Source organism: Uranotaenia lowii, chromosome 3 (genome assembly GCF_029784155.1).
Source record: "Uranotaenia lowii strain MFRU-FL chromosome 3, ASM2978415v1, whole genome shotgun sequence".
Taxonomy (NCBI): Eukaryota; Metazoa; Arthropoda; class Insecta; order Diptera; family Culicidae; genus Uranotaenia; species Uranotaenia lowii.
The window spans coordinates 216416406-216441771 of record NC_073693.1 but is presented as its reverse complement, the minus strand read 5'-3'; the positions used below and the strand labels follow the sequence as shown (position 1 = coordinate 216441771).

The 25366-nt window shown below is 38.7% G+C and overlaps 3 protein-coding genes across 4 annotated transcripts in view; 1 reads left to right on the top strand and 2 right to left on the bottom strand.

Annotated features, from left to right (window-relative positions):
* LOC129751498 (glucose dehydrogenase [FAD, quinone]-like) overlaps window positions 1–25366 on the top strand; it is a 208644-nt gene that overhangs the window by 85257 nt on the left and 98021 nt on the right. The gene's annotated exons all lie outside the window — the stretch shown is intronic.
* LOC129753088 (glucose dehydrogenase [FAD, quinone]-like) lies at window positions 2395–4431 on the bottom strand. Its single transcript, XM_055748889.1, has 2 exons — window positions 4128–4431; window positions 2395–4065 (listed from the first exon to the last, which is right to left on the bottom strand). Exons 1-2 carry the CDS (start codon window positions 4429–4431, stop codon window positions 2591–2593), a joined length of 1779 nt encoding a protein of 592 aa, XP_055604864.1. The 3' UTR covers window positions 2395–2590.
* On the bottom strand, window positions 16784–18871 carry LOC129751500 (glucose dehydrogenase [FAD, quinone]-like). The gene is made up of 2 exons (XM_055747036.1): window positions 18511–18871; window positions 16784–18453 (listed from the first exon to the last, which is right to left on the bottom strand). The coding sequence occupies exons 1-2, from the start codon at window positions 18812–18814 to the stop codon at window positions 16979–16981; spliced, it is 1779 nt and encodes a 592-aa protein (XP_055603011.1). The 5' UTR covers window positions 18815–18871; the 3' UTR covers window positions 16784–16978.

The following is a 25366-nucleotide window of genomic DNA, read 5'->3' as shown; positions in this document are numbered from 1 at the left end:
AAGTACCTTGACAGCAGCTTGTGAGCTAGTGGACGAAATTCTACATGGTCTGGATGCAAAAAAGTACGTGGGCATTCTCTATTTGGACTTAAAAAAGGCCTTCGATACCATAGACCACTCTGTGCTGCTGGAAAAACTGCATATTTATGGTATCCGAGGAACGGCCAATAAGTTATTTGAAGATTATCTGAGCAGAAGAGAACAGTACGTAGTAGTCAACGGAAGCAACAGTACGCATTTGCCTTTAACTGTCGGCGTACCACAAGGGAGCAACTTAGGACCGCTACTATTTCTGTTGTACATAAATGACTTACCGAAGCTTGGTCTAAAAGGAAAACCAAGACTCTTTGCAGATGACACTTCGTTGTTATACATCACCAATGATCCTGGAGAAGTCGTTATTCAAATGAAACAAGATTTGCAACTGCTTCAAGAATTTTTCTCTGAAAATCTGCTGTCTCTTAATCTCACCAAAACGCAATACACCGTTTTCAACTCTCGGAGGTCGTTTCAAATGCCACCAAGTAATGATCTAGTTTTTCAATCCACAACCATCGATAAAGTTCAAAGTTACAAATACCTTGGACTCATCATTGATGCTGATCTTAAATGGACAAGTCACATCGGAAATCTCAAAAGGGAGATAAGTTCTACGTGCGGCCTTCTCTGGAGGATTAGAAAGGTTGTTCCAATAAAGCAACGCTTATCAATATACCATGCATTTGTCCAATCGAAACTGCAGTACATGGTTGCAATATGGGGAAGTGCCAGTAAAAGCAGGTTGAAGTCTCTACAAGCTCTACAAAACAGGTGTTTAAAGATAGTATTTGGAAAACCGAGATTATACCCAACGATTGACTTGTATCGAGAATCTCCGCCTTCAGTTTTTCCTGTAAAAGCCTTGCGAGAATTACAAATTCTGATTCAAATCAAAAACTTTATCCATAATCCACACACCCACCGGAACCTGCAACTTCCTCTCTCAACCCATGGATATGATACACGAAGACACAATTACTTGACGACACGTCGTATGAACACGGAAAGGGGTAAAGCTACTTTTTCTTACTATGGTAGCCAAAGATTCAACGCTCTGCCAACAGTTTTACAATCGGAAAACAACTGTACAAAATTCAAGTTGAAACTGAAATTTCATCTGAGAAATAATCTGAATCTGTATCTGTAAATCCCTGATGCCGACTATCTAGAAGATACTAGATGCCCACCGCACCCTCTCAATAGAGATTGAAATCTCACTGAGGGTGCGCAACCGTCCTGAAAATTCTCATCATGCTACAACCTCTGCAATCGACTCCAACTAATACCCGCCCCCATATATATTTTTTTTTTTATCGTTTCCGCCTCCATCGCTACCAAGCCGACCACCACCGCCCTCCACCACCGCCCTCCATCACCGCTGCCACCACCACCGCTGCCAACACCATCAGAAGCTGTTATTTATACAAAATCCAAAAACAAATTGTAACCAATGAATTGTAGAACAATATTCGAAAAAAAATCATGAAAAAAAAAATAAAATGATGAGAAGGTTTTATGCCTACGGGAGCAAGGATTCGAATTCAAATAAATTCTACTCCCGCGGGCTTTTCCCTATCTCAAATAAAAAAAAAAAAAAAAAAAAAAAAAAATAACGATCCGCCAACTGTAACGTTGATAAAATCGCGAATGCCATAAAGATGGTAAAACGACTATAATCGAAACCAAGTTGTGGCATAAAGACTATGACAAAAAACTTTCATTTGCTAACCGACTCAGATGGTGCACTGGATAAGATTTATCAGGCTAGCAAGCGAGATGACAATTTTGAAGTGAGTTCGATCCTCACTTATTTTTTGATGAATTATCCAATAGAATGAAAATTCCATAAAATGTTTTTCTTGTTCCGCTTGAATGTAGTTGCCATGGATCATTTTGCTTGGGAGCTTGAGTGGCAGTAGTGGTTTTTCAAACCATATCATATTTGGTGTAGTACACTTTTCAGCGCATTTTCGGCACAGAGATTTGCACATTAGGCATTGGATTTTTGCAACCTCTTCTATGGGTGTAGATGTGCTATCAAGTGTTCAAGAAAAATTAATCTTACTTTCTAAAACAGCTGAAATTAGCAACTATCTGTTCGCACAAGGATACATTTTTCTGTATATTTTAAAGATCATGACCACTTAAAATGTATAAGAGTGGCGTAAGAACAGCAAAGATCAATGAACAGCTAAAATTGTTTCAGGCACAGTAGCACAGTAGAAAAACAGTATTATTATTATTATTATAATTTATTAGAGACCTTTTAACCACCCGGGTCATTCGGGTCTGTAGAAAAACAGTAGAAGCAGTAGAAAAGTAGTAGGATATATATTATATGTTTTATTTGGTTCCTTTCAAACATATGCAATGTGGTTTAGCTGGGAGGACAATGCCATTTATTAGAAAGCTTGTTAATGCCGGTCCTGAATAAGATCGAATAAAAGTATTTTAATCTATAAAGTTTTCATTGTTTCAAGTTTTATTTAGATACAAACAGCTGTGGTTCACATTACATCGTTAACGTTTCTTCAAACTTCTAATAAATAATTCACTGCCACCTTTTTCTTATCATATCTGCTGCTTTATGTCCAATCATGTAAATAACTCCGTTCGGATGACCCGCGATGGGCGCCGGAATGACTGATCCATCCACCACTCGAAGATTTTCGATTCCATGCACGAGCAGTTCCGGACTCACAACGGCCGTTGGATCGCCCTTGGGACCCATCTTACAAGTTCCCCCGAGGTGATAGGTTCCCCAAACATAGTTTCTTATGAAACATTGACAAAAAGCGTCACTATCGATCGTAAAATTATCGCATTGTGATGAGTACGTTCTATCGAATTTGGCACCCAGTTGAGCCAAGGGCTGGGATTCTCCCAACTCAATAGTTGTTTTGACAGATTCACAGAAACTAGCCTCATCATCCGGGTGCTCGAAATATCCAGGTTTCAGTTCGGGATGAGCAAAAGGATCATTCGATTTGAGGGATATTTGTCCTCTACTTTTAGGACGAATGTACAAGATTGCTATAATGATGGTGCTATGATTGCGATTGTTGATAAGTCCGACCGAGCCCAGTGCTCGATCCAATCCAAACAGCTGGAACGCCCTGGAGGGTGATTTTTGCAACTGGGTGTTCATAAATAATGCTTCAAAATCAGGAAAGTCTTGCGGAAGCTGAGAGTTGCCAGATTTCATAAACGCAATCGATTCGAATTGAAAGGGTATCGTGAACGGTCCATAACCTTCGTTGAGATACTGTTCAAAAGCGGACTGGCTAGACATTTCCGGTTGTCGTTGTTTTACAGAAAATCTCAAAGATGGACTACCATAGTGGTCATGAAGATTGTGGCCAACCGGAAGTGTTTTGATAACCGGAATTGAATAATTTCTGAGCTGCTCCTGAGGTCCTACACCGGACAACAGAAGAAGCTTTGCGGAGCCAATCGTACCGGCTGATAGAATTATCTCTTTTTTCGTTTGAACCTTGAATGATTCTCCATTTTTGACAAACTCTACGCCAAATGCTTGTTTAGTCTCGGAATCAATCAAAACTTTTGTTACATGGGAGCGAATGGATATGTGCAAGTTCGGCCGATTCCTCGCTGGGTGAAGAAAAATGCGAGCGGCACTGTTTCTTTGACCTTTCACAGTTGTAGATCGGAGCTTGTAGAATCCCAGTTGCGTTTTGTTCTGTGGTGTAACTTCACTATACCCGGATGATTCGACGGCTTCTTTGAATTCATCATACAGCGGAGTTTCGTATGGGATCGTAACTGGATGAATAAATTCGCGTTCTCCCTTTTCGAAGTATGGCCGAACTTCTTCGTAGCTCCAACCATCATTTCCAGCTTCGGACCACTCATCGTAATCCCGGTAATGACCCCTAGTATAGATCATGTAATTCAGTAGGCTTGTTCCACCCAATCCGCGGCCAGCTGGCCAAGTGCACAAATGAGCTGGTTGAGATACGCATAATTTATGTGACGATCTCTCCGGTGCATAATTCCAGTTATAACCTAAAATAACACTACTTTTAAAGTCTTTCATACCACAAAGACATTCATACCACAATTCTCACTTGTCCGTTGATTAAGTGCGGCAGGTAAAGGGACACTGAGTAAGAAGTTTTCCTCAACCCCAGCCTCTAGTAGCAGAACGTTCCAGTTCGGATTTTCACTCAACTGATTTGCCATTACACTACCGCCACTTCCAGCTCCAACTATAATAAAATCATACTGATTGAGGATGTTGTTGACGTCTTGAATCCGTTCGCGTGTAACGCCGTACAAATATTCCGAACTAAATCCGTTGAAAGCTTCTGAAACTGAATCCGAGCTTGATTGATTCCCCAATATCGTCAGTATTGAAAGGATGCTTTCCATTGTTGGAAGAAGCGCTTTGTAGACTGAAGTACTCCGTGAAAAGCTAACTCTCTTTACATTAGAAATAGTTTAAAACGTGACACAATGGTCCCTGGTTTTGGTGCAGGTGATGATAAGCTAAGTACCTAGCCATAGGCATCAATAATTAGGGGAACATGCTCTTATATGCCCCATATGAGCCAATCGCTAATTTGCCATGATTTCTATTTATGTACATTTTGAGTAAAAACGAGTATAAAGGGCCATTGGGTAAAAACCAACCAAATTTTGCACACTTTCTCATTGATGTGTGTTGTTTACATGCTCGAAGTCGTGTTTTTCGATTCAACGGAAATAGAGGTGAACCAATGCTAGTCGAAAGAAAAAATTCTTTCCAAACACCTGGAATTTCCTGACCTGTCGCATCGGCAGTTGGGAAAAATGTTGAACATTCACCATTCAACTGTCTTCAGAGTGTTGAAGCTGGAAGAAAACCGGGACTGGAGAACAAAAAGACGGAGGGAAAGGTGATGCGGATCATTAAAACAAATCTCAACGTTTCAAGCCGTGATTTGGCTGAAAAGATCGGCATGTCGCGGAGCTACGTCCAGAATGCAAAGAAGAGAGCTGGACTGCATACATACAAGGTACAGAATTTTCCAAACCGCAATGAGCGGCAACAATCGACGGCTAGAACTCGGGCACGGAAGCTCTACGAGAAGATGCTGAAAAAATATGGCTGCTGTGTGATGGACGACGAAAAGCCGATTATTAGCAAATTCCGGAGTTTTTCACCGGCAAGAGCAAGTTCCATGTGGACGACAAATTTAAGAAGAATAAAAAGTCGAAGTCCGCCTCCAAACGTCTCGTTTGGCAGGCCATCTGCTTTTTGCGGACTGAGGAGTGAAACTTTCGTGATAGATTCTTCAGTAAATGGCGGGATCTAAAAATCTGAGTGCCACGAGAAGTGACTTTTGCCGTTCTTGCAGCAGCACGACGAAGCTCCGCCACTTTGACCAGATTTGGCACCATGCCACTATTCTAAAAGTTCCAAAGGACATGAACCCGCCAAACTGTCCGGATATGCACCCGGTGAAGCAGTACTGGGCAATAATGAAGCGGGAACTTTGGAAGAGCAAGAAGACAAGCAAAGACGAGAAGGACATGTTAAGAAAAAGAAAAACATAAATGAGAAACTAGTCCCGGAACATAAAAGTTCAAATGTTCGCATGTAAACGTTGTTTAAAAATTTTGCAAGAAACGCCACGAAACTTTTGAGATCCCAGTGTTTGAGAAATTTAAAAATGACCCCAAATCGATTCAGTCTAATACACGAGTGGCTCGTATTAGCCACATGGGGCGCTATATGAACTTTCCCCCCATGTTTATCAAACAGGTTTCCTCCAACGATTTATTTACAAATAAGCTTAAGGAATATAGTTGGAAAGGAGTAGGGTAGATGGATCCATTTTTATTTTTATATCTTTAAGAATAGTTTTGTAACAGCATGTAATTCTCAAAAATACAATCTTTCAAAAATGGAATGGAATATAATCCAAAGATTTTTGAAACATTTTTTTTTTGTTTTTGATAGATAATGTGATCCCTGACTTTTTTAGGCCGTTTTACCTAAATGGCTATTTTATCAGGAACAATTTAATGTGTTATGTGCAGGTAATACGACCAAATATACAATACCTGGTAATATTGCCAATGTCAAGGACAACAAATACATGTACATATCTGTCTTACCAAACTATGCGTTCGCGTTCAAGGTTAGCACGACGTCGACCATATCGTTTGGTTATGTAAAATTCATTCTGCTGCTAGAAAATATTCAGAATGATCCCTTCATGCCTGAAGAGAGAAACTCAACTTTCCAGTAAAAAATGCGTTAGCTGCGATGGACGTGGACTATAGCGTTAGACTGAGTCGATTTGGGGTCATTTTTGAATTTCCCAAACTTTGGGGTCTCAAATGTTTCGTTTGGTTTAAACCTCATCCATGATTTTTTTTTTGCTTAATTGAAAGTAACGTTTACATATGTAAATTTGAACTTTTGTGTTTGTATAGGAAAATTTAATATTTCTGAAAAATCAACATCGTTTATGATTCTTCTGTAGAACCGAGCCTGCGAACGGTTTTTGTGACAATTTATTGATTCTTCAAAGGAAAAACAATTTTGTCGAAGATCATAACTTCGTATTAAGTCAGGCAAGAAAATTACTAGCTGTTTTACACAAGTATGTCGTTAGGCATTGAAAAATAATCAATTCAACTATGCATACCTGTTAAACAGATTATAACTTGCTTGCCTGATTAGATACGAAGTTTTTTTTTTTACACATATAAAGCGGCCCACCACACTCCCCCTCACCAAAAAGCTCATATGAGCCCCCTGGTAATGGACGCTTTCTGTTCTCAGCATGTCTGGCAGCAAACAAAAAAAAAACAAAAACGCGAGCAAAATTTATTCATGCTGAGAACCTTAGCAAAAATGTTTTTTTTACTTAATGCGAGGGAATGAAGCTAGACAAGTAAACTAAACTTAACTAAGAATGAATCTCAGTGGAAAGAGTATTCCTTTGAAGAGATCCATATTTTATAAATAATTAATACAAAAGAAACAAATTAAAAATTAATTGATAAAGCTAATATACTACCTAAGAAAAAATATTTACAAAAAAATGTTAACGTTACTTTAGAAAAAAAAAATTAGTTAAAATATATGTGTAACAAAAAAATAAAAAATACTGGCATGATGATAAGGTTTACGACTGAAGTTCCTTGAGGTGACGTATCACTTTCGATTTGAAAATGTTGCGGTTGTTAGCATTTTTGACAACTTCTGGAAGGCAATTGTAAGAAGCAGGTCCAATGTAAGAAATTCTGCGTTGACCAAAAGATGTTAAGCAACGGCTTCGAAGCAAATGATGTGATTGACGAGTATGGCGAGAACGAGTGCCTGAGTTAAACAATAAATTTCTTGTGTTGTCTAATGAGTTCAAATTGTCGAAGACATACAATAATGTTTGCAGACTACACAAGTGGGTAAGAGGTAAATTATTGTAAGTTGTATTCGAGTACAGTAAAGACGTAGGGTGGAGATAAGGAAGTTTGAATATGGTTTTTATGCAACGATTTTGTAATGTCTGCAATCGCCCGAGGATAGACAGGGAAGCCCTGCCCCATACCGCGATGAGATAGTTCAACTGAGAGTGAATGAAAGCAAAATAAAATTTAATTAAAACATGACGCGGCAAAAAACTTCTAATTCGCCAAAGAATACCACTCAAGGACGATGTTTTCTTTATAAGGTTGTTGACATGAAAACTCCACGAAAGTGTTTCATCAAGCGTGAGCCCCAAATATTTAAAGTTATCCTCCTTTTCGATTATAGTATTATCATAAGAAAGGTCATTGCTGCAATAAATTCTCCTTCTTGCTGAACGAAATATCATGTATTTGGTCTTAGAAAGGTTTAGGGTCAGCAGATTGCTATTAAAGTATTTACCCAGAATCTCTAAGTCTTTTTGCATTTTTCCGATTATGACATTGGGACAATTCTCTGGATAAAATAAAGCTGTGTCATCTGCAAATAATCTGGGGGTACCATGTAATGACAGGTTGCATAAGTCATTGATGTATAGTAGAAAAAGTAGTGGCCCAATGTTACTACCTTGAGGCACACCCACTTCTATTTGTCCCAACGAGCTATTTACTTTATCAATAGAAACATACTGTTTCCGTCCAGTAAGATAGCTACGAAAGATATTATTAGCAACTCCTCTTATTCCATAGCAATCCAGTTTCCTAAGAAGAACGTCATGATCAAGCGTGTCAAAGGCTTTTTTTAGGTCCAGAAACAATCCTCCTACAATTTTTTTTGTGTCTATGTTTTCAATTACCGAATCTATCAGTTCACACATTGCAATAAGCGTACTGGACCCAGCTTTGAAACCGAATTGCAGGCTATATAAGATGTTATTTTCTTTGATAAAGTTGTTGAGTCGACTTACCAGGAGTTTTGTTGAAGTGTTGAAATTGGACGGTAATTATTTATATTCGTTTCATCGCCTGCCTTAAAAACGGGAACAACTCTAGCGACTTTTAGACTTTCGGGATAGACCCCCGATACCAAAATAGAATTGAAGCATGCAGTTAAAATACGTGCCATTTCTAAGCAGTTAGATTTTAATAAGCTGCAGGGAATGTTATCAGGACCACAGCTCTTTTTATTTTTCAATGATCCTATAGTTTGAATAACTTCATTGACTGTAGCAGGTCGTAAGAAAATGGTGTTAGGAACTCTGTTTATGAAAGATAATTTGTCGAAAGATGAGTCGACTACAATATTATTTGCCAAATTTCTACCAATACTGGTAAAATAGGAGTTGAAAAGTTCACAAATTTCTTTCTTATTACTAGTAATTCGATTATTAACAGTCAGGTTGATCTCAGCTCTAGAATTTTCTCTGGAGTTCCCTAAGACAGAATTTATATTCTTCCAAAGTTTCGAATAGGGAGAATTGTTAAGAAGGTTTTCGAAATAATCTTTTTTGCATTTTCGTTTACATTTTTCAACTTTCTTTGAGACATTTAATTAAGAAAGGATTAAAAAAAAACAATTGAGAGCGGTCTTTGGTAATGCTGGTTAAAAAAATAAATAAATAAATATATAAGGGAACACCAATTTGAGCTTACAGTTATCGAACTGGACAACTTTACGCTTTCAAACAATCTACGCGGGATATGCGATATCCTTTCAGCGCCAGATCAACTAACATACTTTTCCACGCGGGACAACTGTACCCATTCAGCACCAAAGTTATTTGTGCGAGGTACAAATTGCCCATTCAGCGTCAGAAACCAGTCAATCTACCCTTCGCCAGGAACTATCGTTCTCACTCAGCGAGCGAGTCTACAGACATAAACAGTTCAATGCGGGGTAATTGTTTTTTCTCATCACCCGTTCAGCATTGAGCCCACAAACAGTCCGTTCGAAGCAGAGTATGACTATTGTTTCAACGTATAACCAACAGAAGCAGCAGTAACAGTAGTATAAGACAATCTCTGGAGGAATAGGTGTTAAGGTGTTAAGAATGTTAGCTTATTACCACTTTGCGTTCCATTTACTAACAGAGCAGTTTCATTTGCGGATGCTGGGACTGAGGACTACTCATCAGTGAGGCACTTGCTTTCCATTTACTCACAAGGCTACTTTCGGCGATGATGCAGTTACGGTTTTTGACAAAGTTGTTAGGCGGACAATTTCCTTCAAGAAATAAAAAAACACAAAAAACATAAAAAACCATTCCCAGACTCGATTTCACAGTAGAAAAACGTAATCTATGTTTATTTACACACCAAAATATTCAGGTTTCCCATACAAACATAAAAGTTCAAATATACTCATGTAAACTTTGCTTAAAAATTCAGCAAAAAATCAAGATTTGAACCAAAAGAAAGCTCTTTAAAATCCAGGGTTTGAGAAATTCAAAAAAGACTCTTAAATCGACTCAGTCTATTTTAGGGTGTCCCTTTATGCCTAAACACAAAAAAAAAGTTTAAACACATCTTTGGAACAAATCAATTTTTTTTTTCACTTTCATGTTCTCTATAGTATTTTTTAGCAGTAGGTAATTAGGAATTGGATTCTAATCAATCGTTGGTCAGTGATCGCATTTCAGCAGACTGATTGGCGATAATTTTGACCACTTTTTCAGTCTTTTGCATAGTTTTCGATGGAATCTGAAAGCTTCACATTTTTTTCAAAATTTTTATGGGCTCAAAAAGATTCAACCGATCTCCCTTGAGAGCAATTTGGCGAATTCATCATATTCGGTACGATTTGGACCAAGCCGTCGGGTTTTTAGAGTAGTGAACTGATGGAAAATCAGGCCAAACCAAAAACAGCATTTGTCCGGTACGATGGACGGTGCTACGAAGGGATCCCACTTTTTTGGCCCAAACTGGTGTTAGCACGCGTGATTTTACTTTCCGAAATTGTGTCCACCGGATCCGGTTTCCACCCAGATTTATATGGTTTTTCCTTCCATCTTCGCTTACTGACTCAGCGAAATGTTGGGTAAAGTACATTATTTGTGCACGACATTTTTGCTCTTTTCTGTGAAAATGATTCTATTCTTACTAAAATTATTAAAACGAAAATTCACGATGATGAGTTTTGAGTTGAACTGTAAACATCAACCAACAGCAGAAATCAGATGACCAAGGTTCTATCAAATTTGTGTTTGGACAAAGTTCTCAGACTGGAAAAAGATATTTTCTGAGTTTTCAGTTAATTTCCGATCATTTGCTAGATCACGCTCCACTTGGTCTAACCACCTCGCTCGTTGCGCCCCTGCTCGTCTCGTTTCTACCGGATTCGCAGGACAGTCGTCCGGCATTCTTGCAACCTGTCCTACCGTATCCGTCCAGCCTTCACCACCTTCTGGATACTGGGTTCGCCGAAGAGTCGCGCCAGCTCGTGGTTCATCCTCCACAGTTGCTTGTGGAGTCCATAGTAGGCACGACTTCCGCTGATAATTCGCCACCGGATCTCACAGCTGATGTCATTATCAACGGTCACTAGTGAGGCGAGTTAGACGAAGTCTTCGACTAACTCCAGCTCGTCGCCGTCGATCGTGACCTTGTTATTACTGGACAAGCGGGCTCGGTCAGTCTCGGAACCGCAGGCAAGCATATACTTTGTCTTTGCCGTATTAATCATCAACCCAATCCTTCCTGCTTCGCGTTTCATTTTTCTTTAGATCTTCTCCACCAAAGCAGATGATCTGCCGGCTATATCAATGTCGTTGGCAAAGCAGGTAAGTTTACTGGATCTGATGGAAATCGTTCCCCGAATTTCGCTCACCGCTTGTCGAATAACACCTTCTAGCACCACGTTGAACATCATGCAGGATAGACCATCGCCTTGTCGAAGCCCCCTGCGCGACTCAAATTAACGCGACAATTCACCCGGAATTCGCAAACAGTACTGCGTTCCATCCACCGTCGCCTTGATCAGTCTGGACAGCTTCCCGGAGAAGCCGTTCTCGCCCATGATTTCCAATAGCTCGTCACGATTGATCTTGGTATTCACGGCATTTTTGTAGGATTTGCCGTAGTGTGAAGATCTGGTCCGTCGTAGACCGTCCCTCCGTGAAGCCGGCCTGATGACTTCCCACGAATCTTTTTGTTTGTGGCGCAAAGTGGCGGAGCAGGATTCGGGACAACACTTTGTAGGTGGCATTGAGGACATTGATCGCTCGGTTGTTCTCACAGTCCCATTTGTCGCCCTTCTTGTATATGGGGCATATTACCCCCTCCTTCCACTCCTCCGGTAGCTATTCTGTGTTCCAGATCTGGACCATCAACCGGTGTAGGCAATCGGCCAACTTGTCCGGGCTCATTTTGATAAGTTCAGCTGCGATACCATCCTTACCAGCCGACTTGTTTCTATTCAGCTGGCGAATGGCTTCCTTAACCTCACTCATCGTTGGGAGTGGCTCCTCTACGTCATTTGCTACGCCGGCGATGTACCTTCCCCCATCGTCTTGATCTCCTGCATGTGCGCCGTTCAGGTGTTCATTGAAGTGCTGCTTCCACATTGTTATCATCTCGGGATTGTCCGTCAGGATGTCTCCGTCCTTATCCTTGCACATTTCGGCTTGCGGCACGAAGCTTTTTTGGGATGCGTCGAGTTTCTGATAGAACTTTCGAGTTTCTTGGAAACGATGCAGCTGTTCCAGCTTCTTGGACTTCTCCTCCTCCAGGCGGTGCTTTTTTTCCTGGAACATTCGGACTCGCTGCCTCTTCCGCTGTCGGTGATTTTCCACGTTCCGCCGGGTGCATCCTCCTACACTCATCGTCGAACCAGTCGTTCCGTCGTGTTCGTTTCACATGCCCGATGACGTTCTCCGCAGTGATATTAGTGGCTGTTTTGATGGTATCCCAACAGTCCTCGAGAAGGGTTTCATCCTGCTTGCCCTCTACCTATGCTGTTTGCTATGAACTCTGTGGAAGTGTTTTTGAAGAAAATTTGGATTTTCTTTAAAAATTTTTAAATCTGTTAGGGAATTAAGAAGTCACACAGTTGTGAATGAAATGAAGCGAAGCAACAAAAACTGTTTATTGAACAAATAGTTTGTTCAGTTTACGAAGTCATATTTGTACTGCGCGTCTCTCAGGCGCACATTTTCGTGCGCCTTTTGATAAGTTGACACTTCGAATTTTTAAACCTTCATAGTTTTTCTACGCTGTCTCAAATCGAGGTGCAGTTTCGGGTGAAATATTGGTCATAGGTAATACAAGTTGAATCTCTACACCCATAAATCAGACTCTACTCTAATAATGAACTTCCTTGGAGGTGGAATTATCGGTATAAGATTCTACGCCGGACCGGCATTAACAAGCTTTCTATTTAATAACTGGCATTGTGCTCCAAGTGCAACCGCATCGCCTATGTCTGAATGAAACCAAATAAAATATATCCCATATCCTATCACAAGATAAAGCAGGATGCAAACAATCAGTCAGCAAGAATACTGTACTAAGCGCTGTGTGTATATGTGAACTGGTATAAAAAACAATTTTTGTTCCCAACCGACGGCAAAAAACCCCCAGCCAAGATGAACTGTGCGTGTGAATATAAACACCATAACACACCAGACTATGACAAAAAACCTTCATTTGCTAACCGACTCAGATGAAGCACTGGATAAGATATCGGGCTATCAATCGAGATGAAAATTTTGCAGTGAGTTCGATCCTCACTTTTTTTTTGATGAATTATCCAATAGAACGAAAATTTCATCAATTTTTTTTCTTGTTCCGCTTGAATGTAGTTGTCATAGATCATTTTGCTTGGGAGCTTGAGTGCCAGTAGTGGTTTTTCCAACCATAATCATATTTGGTACAGTACACCTCTCAGCGCATTTTCGACACAGAGATTTGCAAAATAGGCAGTATAAGGCCGATGACATAGTGAGTGCGATGCGATGCGAATTGGCGGAAAATTTACGGACGCAGCCTATGCGAACTCGAGCGGCGGTACAAATTGACATCTCCTTCGCCGTGTTGAGTATGTCAGGTTTAAGCGATTCACATACACGGAAAATAAAAAAAAGGTAAAATTTACCTTTTTGCGAGGTGAATTTTTTCCACCCCTAATTCGAGGTAAATTTTACCTTTTTTTCATTCACCTAGCAAAAAGGTAAATTTTACCTTTTTTCAATTCACCTAGCAAAAAGGTAGATTTTACCATTTTCTCATTCACCTAGCAAAATAGTAAATAATACCGTTTTCCCATTCACTGATTTAAAAGGTAAATGCTAGTTTGTTTGATTGGTTTCTTCAATAAAAATTAATTTAAAAAAACCCAATTCATGAAAAAATAGGTATTTATTTGAAATAAATAAGGACTGTTACCTAATATTTATTTTTGAAATATATCACCGTGTTATTTAAAAATTGTTGAGGCAAGTCCTTTGTTCGCCAAGCTTGTCAGGTCCGGCTTTTCCGGAATAATATCTGAAGGCTACCGGGAATACAACACAATGCTCTGTGGGCCGATCTGAAACAAAAGCAAAATATTATGAAGAGAACCAGCACAACTAAATGAAATCTTAGAAAACACTTACTATTTTGTTCCGATTTTCACATATTGTGCACGAAGCAAATTTTGTTCCTTAACGGCAAAACAGCTTAACCTCAATAAACGGATTCGTCAAATAGTTACTTTTTTTCGAGATGATTTGTACCGTTTTGTTTAGCTCAATCCAGGTCAACTTCACCTCGCTACGAGGTAAGTTTTACCTTATTTGGATTTACCTTTCTTTCTTGGTGGATTATACTTTTTGATTCAGCTCAATTCACCTCGCTACGAGGTAAAATTTACCTTTTTTTGGATTCACCTTTTTTCTCGGTGAATTGTACCTTTTTTCATTCTTCGTTTCAGGTATTTTTCACCTCGCTGTGAGGTGAGTTTCACCTCGAATAGGTAGAAGTTACCTTTTTGGCTTTTGCGAGCGTTCACCTTTGCTGTCTCGGTAAATTTTACCTTTTTATTATTTTCCGTGTACATTTTCATCAAATGTGGTTCACCGCATTGGATCGCATTCGCCGCATCGCATCGCATCGTATTCACTATGTCATCGGCCTAAGAGTGGTGTAAGAACAGCAAAGATCAATGAACAGCCAAAATTGTTTCAGTCACAGTAGAAAAACAGTAGAAGCAGTAGAAAAGTATTAGGATATATATTATACTAGCTGATCCCATACGAACTTCGTTTCGCTTTTAACTTTAAAGCTGATGATTTGTTATTTGGTTGGAAGTTGGGACACATTTTCAGGAAAAAATTGCTTAAAATACTAAACAGAATTTGCAAGCAAACTATTTACTTGTCTACCAAACGGAAATTTAAAATAAGAAATTAATTGACCGTCGAAAAGAACACCCGTGTACGATTTTTTGTCAATTTCGGATGCATAATAACGAAATTATTTCTAACATATTATAAAGGTAATACGAACTACCCCTTGTCTGTCGTCTGATTCAATATTTTAATTCAAAAACCAATTATCCGTTTTGTAAAACACCCGTGAATGAATTTTTGTCTGGATCTCAAGCATAACAAAACAATTATTGCAAAACATTAAACAGTAAATGTGGACGACCCTTTTTTCTGTCGTCTAATGGAAAGTTTGTTATCAGGAATCGATTCCTCGTCCTGCCAAACTTTTATTTGAATTTGATTTTTTGCCCTGATATAATGCCTAACAACGCAGTTTTTGAAAAAAAAAATCGCAAATATTATGAACGACTCCTTTTACTGATTCTTTGTCAGAATTTGACACGTGAAATCAATTACATGTTCAGTAAAACTCTTATGTGCAAATTTTTCATTATAATTCGATGTATAAACTGAGCTTATTCTGAGAGTCACGTGACATGATGTGTAAAATTTCACATCGTTGCGCCGATTCCAGAAACCACTCAAGGCTTGAAGTTTCAGTTCAAATGTCCTGTGATCGATTTTTGGAGCTCATTCATACTAACGATTCTTCTCTGAATCATTTTCTGGAGTCAGGATAAAGAAGTGAAATTTTATGAGTCGCGTCACGACTCGCAGAATAACCTCCAATATAGCAAAAACATTGAAAAAATAATATGGACGACCATTTTTGCCGACCCCTGACTCGAGATATGAAACCTGAAACAATTGAGCGTTCCTCAAACTTCTATGTGGAAATTTTCATCGCAATCCAAGGCATAATAACGTCAATACCGCAAAAACATTGAACAGTTTATATGAACGACCCCTTTCGCAGACCTCTGAATTAAAATTCAATTACTTGTTCCTTGAAACTCTCACGTACCAAGTTTCCATTTTAATCCAATGTATTTAAGCATTAATATCTCAAAAAACAGTGTTAATATGGACGACCCTTTACCGACCCTTGACCCTGAATTTGAAACCTGGAATCGATTGATCGTTCTTTAAAATACTCTTGTGCAAATTTCCATCAAAATTAAAACTATAATAACGCCAATATCGCAAAAACATTGAACAATTGATATGGACGACCCCTTTTGCCGACCCCTTCTACAAAATTTGATAACTGGAATCGATTGTCCATTCCTTAAAATCCCCGTCTGCAAATTTTCATCTCAATCCAATGCATAATAACGCCAATATCGTAAAAACATTAGAAAGTTGATATGAACGACCCCTTTGGCCGATCCCTGACTCAGTATTTATTACCTGGAATTGATTGCTCATCCCTCAAAACACTCATGTGCAAATTTGCATATCATTCCATCGCATAATAACGTCAATATAGTAAAAACACTGAACAGTTCATATGGACGACCCCTTTTGCAGACCCCTGTCACAAAAATCAATACCCGGAATCAATTCTCCATCTTTCAAAACCTCTATGTGCAAATTTTTGTTTTTTAATTTAATGATTAATGGCATTTCGGTGAATTATACATTCTAATAGGAAGAATTTCAAATGAAAGTAATGAAAATTATAGACGGATAGATTAGATTAGGAAGCATGAAAGGTGTTGAAAATGAGCCAAGAGCGTGATTTGAGATTTTTGTTACAATCCGACGAAAAATAACGTCAATATCGCGAAAACAATATTTGTCTTGTATGGACGACCCCTTTTAGAAGGGGTAATCCGAAAATCTGAAAACATTTTTCATCATTCCTGGTCCTAATAAGTATCCATGCCAAATTTCAGCTCTCTTGCACTTAAGATGGCTGAGCCTATAGAGGACAAACAAACAAACAAACAAACAAACCCACAGAAATTGCTTTTTATATATATATATATATATAGATGTTTTATTTGGTTCCTTTCAAACATATGCAATGTGGTTTAGCTGGGAGGACAATGCCATTTATTAGAAAGCTTGTTAATGCCAGTCCTGAATAAGATCGAGTAAAATTATCTTGATCTATAAAGTTTTCATTGTTTCAAGTTTTATTTTGATAAAAACAGCTGTGGTTCACATTACATCGATAACGTTTCTGCAAACTTCTCACAAATAGTTCACTGCCACTTTTTCCTTATCATATCACCAGCTTTCTGTCCAATCATGTAAATAACTCCGTTCGGATGACCGGCGATGGGCGCCGGAATGACGGATCCATCCACCACTCGAAGATTTTCGATGCCATGCACGAGCAGTTCCGGACTCACAACGGCCGTTGGATCGCCCTTGGGACCCATCTTACAAGTTCCCCCGAGGTGATACGTTCCCCAAACATAGTTTCTTATGAAACATTGACAAAAAGCGTCACTTTCAAGCTGATAATTATCGCAATTCGGTGTATAAGCTCTATCGAATTTGGCGCCTAGTTTTGCCAAAGGGTGTGATTCTCCCAGCCGAATGATTGTTCTCATGGATTCACAGAAATTCGCCTCATCATCCGGATGCTCGAAATATCCAGGTTTCAGTTCGGGTTGAGCAAAAGGATCTTTCGATTTGAGGGAGATTTGTCCTCTACTTTTAGGACGTATATACAAGATAGCAATTAAAAAGGTGCTTTGATTGCGATTGTTGATAAGCCCAATTGAGTCCAGTGCTTGATCTAGTCCGAGAAGTTGGAACGCCTTGGAGGATGACTTTTGTAACTGTATGTTCAAAAATAATGCTTCGAAATCAGGAAAGTCTTCTGGAAGCTGAGAGTTGCCAGATTTCATAAACGCAATCGATTCGAATTGATATGGTACCGTAAAAGGGCCATAACCTTCGTTGAGATACTGTTCAAAAGCTGCCTGGTTAGACATTTCCGGTTGTCGTTGTTTTACAGAAAATCTCAAAGATAGACTACCATAGTGGTCATGAAGATTGTGACCAACAGGTAAAGATTTAATAACCGGAATTAAACAATTTTTGAGTTGCTCCTGAGGTCCTACACCGGACAACAGAAGAAGCTTTGCGGAACCAATCGTACCGGCTGAGAGAATGATCTCTTTTTTCGTTCGAACCAAGAACGATTCTCCATCCTTCACAAACTCTACACCAAAGGCTCGTTTAGTCTTAGGGTCAATCAAAAGTTTTGTTACATGAGAGCGAACGGATATATGTAAGTTCTTCCGATTCTTTATTGGCCGAAGAAAAATTCGGGCGGCACTATTCCGCTGACCTTTCACAGTCGTAGATCGGAGCCTGTAAAACCCTAGTTGCGTTTTGTTCTGTGGTGTTACTTGGCCGTAACCGAATAATTTGACGGCTTCTTTGAATTCATCATACAGCGGAGTTTCGTATGGGATCGTAACTGGGTGAATAAAGTTACGTTCTCCCTTTTCGAAGTATGGCCGAACTTCTTCGTAGCTCCAACCATGATTTCCAGCATCGGACCACTCATCGTAGTCTCGGTAATGACCCCGTGTATAGATCATGTAATTCAACAGACTTGTTCCACCCAATCCACGACCAGCGTGCCAGGAGCACAAATTAGCTGATTGAGCTGCACATACCTTATGTGATGATTTTTCTGGCACATAATTCCAATTATAACCTGTAACAATATCCTTTAAGTCGGTTCGCAGAAATAAAATCAAAGCGTTATACTCACTTGTTGCAGCATTAAGTGGGGCAGTTAAAGGAACGCTGAGTAAGAAATTTTCCTCAACGCCAGCCTCTAGCAGCAGAACGTTCCAGTTTGGATTTTCACTTAACTGATTTGCCATAACACAACCGCCACTTCCGGCTCCAACTATGATAAAATCGTATTGGTAGCGAAAGTTCTTAACATCTTGAATCCTTTGGCGAGCATCGCCGTACAAATATTCCGAACTAAACCCGTTGAATGCATCTGGAACTGAATCCGAGTTTGATTGATTTCCCAAAACCAGCAATAACGGAAGAATGCCATCCATGGTCGGAAGAACCTTTTTTTCAACTGAAATACGTTTATGCAGTTCGAAGTTAACTCGTTCTGCATAAGAGAACGTTTAAAACGTGACATTATGGTCTTCGGTTTCGGTTTAAGTAGCGATAAGCTCAAACATTTTCAGACATCAACAAGTATGATGGTTAAGAAACAAGTTTGGTTCAACGATTTATGCAGGGTTTTATCAAGTTTAAATTTGCTTTAAATGACATATATGCAACACGAACAAGCTTTGGAGAAATAGTAAGGGAGAGTGAGTTCACCGGATCCATTTTGGTATTGGATTATATTTGGAAAGTATTTTTTGCAACAGCACAAAAAATGTGTTTTAAAAATATGTCTTATAATTTTTGACGTTTTTTATATACCTATACTGATTTTGAAACCTTTTCTTTGAACCAAAAGAAAAATGTTTAAATTCCAAGTTAATTGATCTTTATCTTCGTTCAAAGTCAACCAAAATCAGTAGATAAACAAAAGATGACGTTTCACGGTTCACCGCACCCCTTCTTACGTCTCACATCTCGGTTCCATAAGCATCACTTTCATACTTTCACTTGTGCTCACGTTTCTGCTACTCACATCTCACCGTTCTCATGTTTAATATTTTACCTCCCACGTCTCACTTCTCAAGTCCCACGTTGCTTCGAAGCAAGAAATTTGTTGTCTAGTCTTTGAGTCATTTCATTCAATTACACTACCCCTACTCGCATAACAGTCCCATATGAATTTTCTTCATTTTTCATCTAACCTGACAATTTGTCATTTTGAACATAGGGCTTCAATGTAAAACAATAAAAAAAGAAATTTTGATCTAGAAATTTCGAAAAAAATATCAACTCGTGGCTGTCTTATATAAAATATACACGCATAACAGTCCCATACTTGGAATACCACGGAGTTAGTTACTTTTCTATGATTCTTTCGGCGAAATAGTCTTAGATTTATTGCTTTGAATCATTCAAAAAAAATTCAACTCACTTTATGTCGTATTATGCACATTAGTTTTCGAAAGCAGGGCAGTAAGTAAGAAGGAAGGAATGTCTTCCTGAGCTAAAAACTATCAGATGCAATCAAAAATCGTAAAAAGATTCAACTTACAATGTGGAATTCACGTTAATTTTCCAAAATTATGTTTCTTTTTCTGATAGCTGCATTTAGAAATTCAAAAATGATCAAATTTAAGTCTTAGAAAGTAGCTTGGTTAGCAAAACATATTCTGTATGGGACTGTTATACGAGTAGATTTGAAAAAGGTCTCAAATATGCTCGCATAACAGTCCCATAACGAATAAAAATTGTGCTCCCGACCTTACCAATGATCCAATTTCGAAAATTTCAGGTCTTACGATTTATCATGACAACCTAGAACACATTCTATTTAATGGTTTTCGTCTATGCTGAAAGTTGTGATCACAGTTTTAAAATATATTCCAAAACAGAAAAAGCTGATTTTCTTGCTTGCTTGTTTTTACAGATGGGACTTTTATGAAAGAAGGGGCAGTACAATAATGTATAATTAAGAGGCGAATGAACTAAATATTTAAAGCCTCTATAAATAAATCAATCAATCAATCAATCAATAATGTATAAACCTCTTACGCGCATTTTTACTCAGTCTCTAGAACAAGAAAAAATTCCTTCCATCTGAAAAAAAACGTTTATGAACCTAATCTTCAAAAAAGTTAACAAACTGGATGTTCTTAACTACTGAGGTGTTGCCAGCTTTCTGCTCGCAAGTATTTGAGAGGATCGTCAACGATGTCATGTTTTCGGTTTGCGGTAACTGAATCTCTGAGAACCAGCATGGATTTTTCTCTAACGCTCTGTAACTTCAAACCTGATGGTTTTTACATCCTTTTGCATATCAAATATGGATGCCGGATAACAAATCGGCATGATATAGTACGACATGGCGGTGACATTTGATTCTGTAAACCACGATATACTTTTTAAAAACTGAAGTGATTAGGGTTTTCCGATCTATTCTGTGTGGGTCAGAAGCAATCTGTTGGTCGATTGTCTGAAAAATTGGTTCTGCTGAATCCTTTGACTTCATTGCAAAGTCTGGGGTACCCCAAGGCAGCAATTTGGGTCCAGTGTTGTTTACGCTATTCTGTAATGACATCAACTTGTTTTTTTACTTTCTCATTTTTTTAAATTTATTTATTTATATTTTTTTTTCCACTGATAGGAAAAGTCCGCTGGAGTAAAGCTTCTTCCAAGCATCTTCTCCAACAGGCACAAAACCCTAACAAAACAGTTTACAATTTTTTTTTCACAACATGTAAAACCATTCCAGTGGGCGAATTATCGCTCTTTGAAGGAATGATTGGGCCTATTCCTAGGCTATTTCACAATTTTTAATGTAGAGTTGAGGTATATTCATTGGTTTGCAGCGTTGTGGGGGTGGAAGGTGGCGGTGGAGGGTGATGGGGTGTTTTGATGATTGATGTTGGCGGCGGTGGTCTGGGTGGAGAAGCGAGAGTAAAAAAAAAGTTTTTAGCTATGTGACCTAAGCGCTTTATTCTGCATGGCCTGTACCTACCTTAGCTGGCTTTTACAGACTTTACCCTCTAGTTGGACAAGATATTTCAGCCTCGAGTGAAACGAAAAATATATATTTTTTAGCCAGTGGGTTGGAATGAACGTAAAAATTTTTCATATGTCACCAATGACTGAAGCGATTGTTCATTTAAGTTGCTCTATATGGGCTGTCCAGCTTAAAGTAGTCCTGATAGTTGAACTCGTTCACTTGTTCAATAACAGTGTAGCCTATACGGATTATTGGCAGCTGAGGTATGGAGCGACGACCGGAATTGAACAGCATGTACGAAGTTTTCAACAAATTTAACGAGAGAAGATTACAGTAGAAGTATTGCTGAAGGATTACCAAATCGTTTCCAATTCATTCCAATATCTGGACAGCAAAGAGCCGATTTTTGCCGTGCAGATTCAACGGGGGGATATTGTTGATGAATACCAAGAACAACAGCGGGCTCATGTTGCTTCCCTGTGGTACCCCCGTTGATATGAATCTTTTAATACTTGAGCTCCTTTTAAGGAAACAAATTGTTGGTGAGCTTTCGATTAGCCGAAGGGGTTGTCCACGTAATCTATACCATTCCAATTTCTGTAACAGCAAGGCATGATCAATGGTGTCAAACGCTTTCCTCAGGTCCAAAAATAAGGCACCAGCATATCTACGATTATCCAGATCATCGTACAAGTCCTCCAAAAGTTCAGTTGTTGCAGTTAGAGTGCTGCTTCCCTTTCTGAAACCAGTATGGGTTTATGAGGTCATATCTAGTTAAATATTCATTTATTCGAGTGACTTGTTTTTTATCCAATGACTTTGTTCAAGACTTGGAGGAGCGTTGAGATTGGAGGTAGTTTGATACATTTGTTCTATCACCTGATTCGAAGATAGGAGTAACGCGGGCTAGTCTCAATGCATCAGGATAGACGATAGTTTCGTTGAAGATGTCTGTTCCTCATTGGATGTGGAGTTCTCCTGTATTCGGACGACTTATATATATATATATATATATATATATATATATATATATATATATATATATATATATATATATATATATATATATATATATATATATATATATATATATATATATATATATATATATATATATATATATATATATATATATATATATATATATATATATATATATATATATATATATATATATATATATATATATATATATATATATATATATATATATATATATATATATATATATATATATATATATATATATATATATATATATATATATGTATATATATATATATATTTTTGTTTTCTTTTTATTTTGTCAGACAGTTAAGCTGATTGTTATGTTTTGCAATGCTTCTTGGACACAGTTGAAAACTGATGAACTAATAATTTACTTCTTTTGAAAGTTGCCAAGTGCTGTATTATCACGTTTGGGCGTAGGAAAAATCCTTTCATGCATTATAACAATATTTTGGGCAAGCATTTGCATCGTGTTGTGTGCATAAAGGATCTTGGCGTTTTGTTAGACAGTTATATGACTTTTAAGCGTCATTACTCTGTGGTACTCGAGAAGGCAAACCAAATGGTGGGATTTATTATACGTTTGAGCAAAGAACTCACTGACACGGTCTGAAATCGCACGCGTCGGTTCGTGAGTTACGCTCTTCGTGAGCTACCTTGGGAAAATCCTTTAAGTTTACCGCTTTACATGCTATTTAGGTTATTTTACTATCTTCGACATCAATTTATCTACTTCAACTTTAAGAAGCCGCATTAAATCTGACTTAAATGATAAAGTAAGAAACAAGGAAAAGTAATTTAGACAGCTATGTCACGAAGATTTCTGGTCATTCGAGAAAACATTTTTTGCTTGAAGTGATAGGTGGTAAATGTTTGAAATGCTAAGCCCATTTGAAGTTGGAACGTTTGGTGTTGAAAAAGGACATTATTAAGTTCGAGACCAAACAAGGTTTAGAAAAACAATTGGCGGAAGCGCCAAACTTTCTTCAACTTTCTTCAACCGCAACTTATTTAGAAAACACTTATTTAGCTCAAATTCAACATTGTTAATTACACTTGTTGTTACAATTATTCCTTTACAATATATTAATTTGGCCAATTTAAAAAAAAACACCCACACGTGAGCGCTCACAGAGCCACCGCCGGTCCGGCTTTCCTTGGCTGATTCGCATACGTCGAAGATTTCAGGAATAGTACCATAAAAATGGACCGCTGGTGTCCTATTTGAAACCACGGATCACTATGTCACATATTGTTAAGAATAAAGTTGTTTCGACTTACTTGACCCTTTTCCGTTGCTTTCTCCGGATTGCCCTACAGGATGATTCATCCGACCGGATGAAAATCAACGAAAAATAATTCTCTGGATTGCGGGAGCGATCTTTTCTTTCAAACTTCTTTCAATATTATTTTTTGGTAATGAAAATAGCCGATTCCGTGGTTTCTAGTAAAATGGTGGCAACTTTTTATAATCATTAGCACTTAAAAGGAGTACACGATTAAATTGCCAAAATTGATTAGAAAGTTCGAGTTTTCATCCGATTCCCATCAAATTTTAAGGGATTGAAAAATAACTATTAAACTTCATTTTACCATTTTACTCGTATTTTATTTACAGTCCATACGCAAATGTCCGCACCTTGGCCGGCCATAAGATTCTGCACAACCTGTGAATCAACCGTTTTTTTTTATGTAAACCCACACTTTCTTCAGTTCCTCAACTGTCTCCACTATCTTAGGTTGATTAAGAAGGTGCTGCTTCATAATCGCCCAGCACTTTTCGAGGGGGCGGAGCTCCGAAGTGTTGAGAGGATTGAACATTTCGTGTCCTGGGTCACGAAAGGTGCACTCCGCTTCCCGTACGTGCAGATGGCTTGCCAAACCAGGTATTTATTCGCAAATTTAGACATCTTCTGAGTGCAGACATTCTCCAGAACGCTGAACTTATCCTTGGCCGTGAAAAACAGGTTGCCGGGAGTCTGTTTGAAGTCGGCCTTCACATATGTTGCGTCGTCCATGATGCAGCATTCAACTTCCGTCAGCATGTTGAGGTACAACTTCCTGGTACGGGTTTTGAGGGACTTGTTCTGCTTGTCTTCGCGATTAGGGGCCTTTTGTACCTTGAACGATCGAGGCCCAGCCTTAGTTTTGGCCTTCTGTACAAAACTTCGGCTAAGGTGCCGTTTCTTAGCCACATCCCGAACGGAGGCGTTCGGGTTTCGGTTGAAGTCCCCAATTACGCGGTTGTGATTTTTGGTGTTGTACGGAATATTTTCCTTCACTTTTGGGTTTCCGATCGGTGGTCAATCGTTCCTCAAACCGCTTAATCACTCGTGACACCGTAGAATTCGCGATTCCCAACGTTTTAGCGATGTAACAATGCGAGAGATCCTTGTTCTCTTGATGAACGCTCAAGATTTTATCACGCACGAGCTGTTCTTCGACTCCATTTCCACAAGTTTTGATTACAGGACTTTAACACTTGCAGGATGTAAACAATGCACTATAAACTAAATCCACCCAAATTTTCAATAAATTCTACCCAACGGTTAAAAAGTTAGACAATTTCATAGTGGGGCAATTTTATCGTGAACACCCTTTACAACTAATACTTGGAAGCTGAAATTGCACCCTTGAGCAGAAGGAATATCAATCAAGCGCTATAGGTCATGACACCATCAGCCGAAAATGGAGAAGGAACCATCTTGATGACCGCAATAAACGATGCGCAGACATTGCATCTGACCATCACCTCGTCCTTGGTAAGATACAACTGAGAGATACGCGTGTCCAATGGCGACATGAGACATAAGAGCCTGGATTAACTCCCTAGCCGAAGAAGGAGAAAGAGCCACCGCCATTGGAGATATCCGATTACTATATGACATTTCTCGCTGCCTTAGTGGTGCACGGACTAATGCCAGAATGCTGCTGAAAGACCGAGCAGGTCAGCTATTAACAGATCCAACAGATCAGTCAATCCGGATCAGCCGAC

Excerpts from the sequence above, each read along its gene's own strand:
- LOC129753088 (XM_055748889.1), bottom strand. The coding sequence starts at position 4,431 with ATGGAAAGCATCCTTTCAATACTGACGATATTGGGGAATCAATCAAGC. Across the intron at positions 4,066-4,127 it reads CGCACTTAATCAACGGACAA|GTTATAACTGGAATTATGCA; the intron begins GTGAGAATTGTG and ends GTGTTATTTTAG.
- LOC129751500 (XM_055747036.1), bottom strand. The coding sequence starts at position 18,814 with ATGGATGGCATTCTTCCGTTATTGCTGGTTTTGGGAAATCAATCAAAC. Across the intron at positions 18,454-18,510 it reads CCCACTTAATGCTGCAACAA|GTTATAATTGGAATTATGTG; the intron begins GTGAGTATAACG and ends ATATTGTTACAG.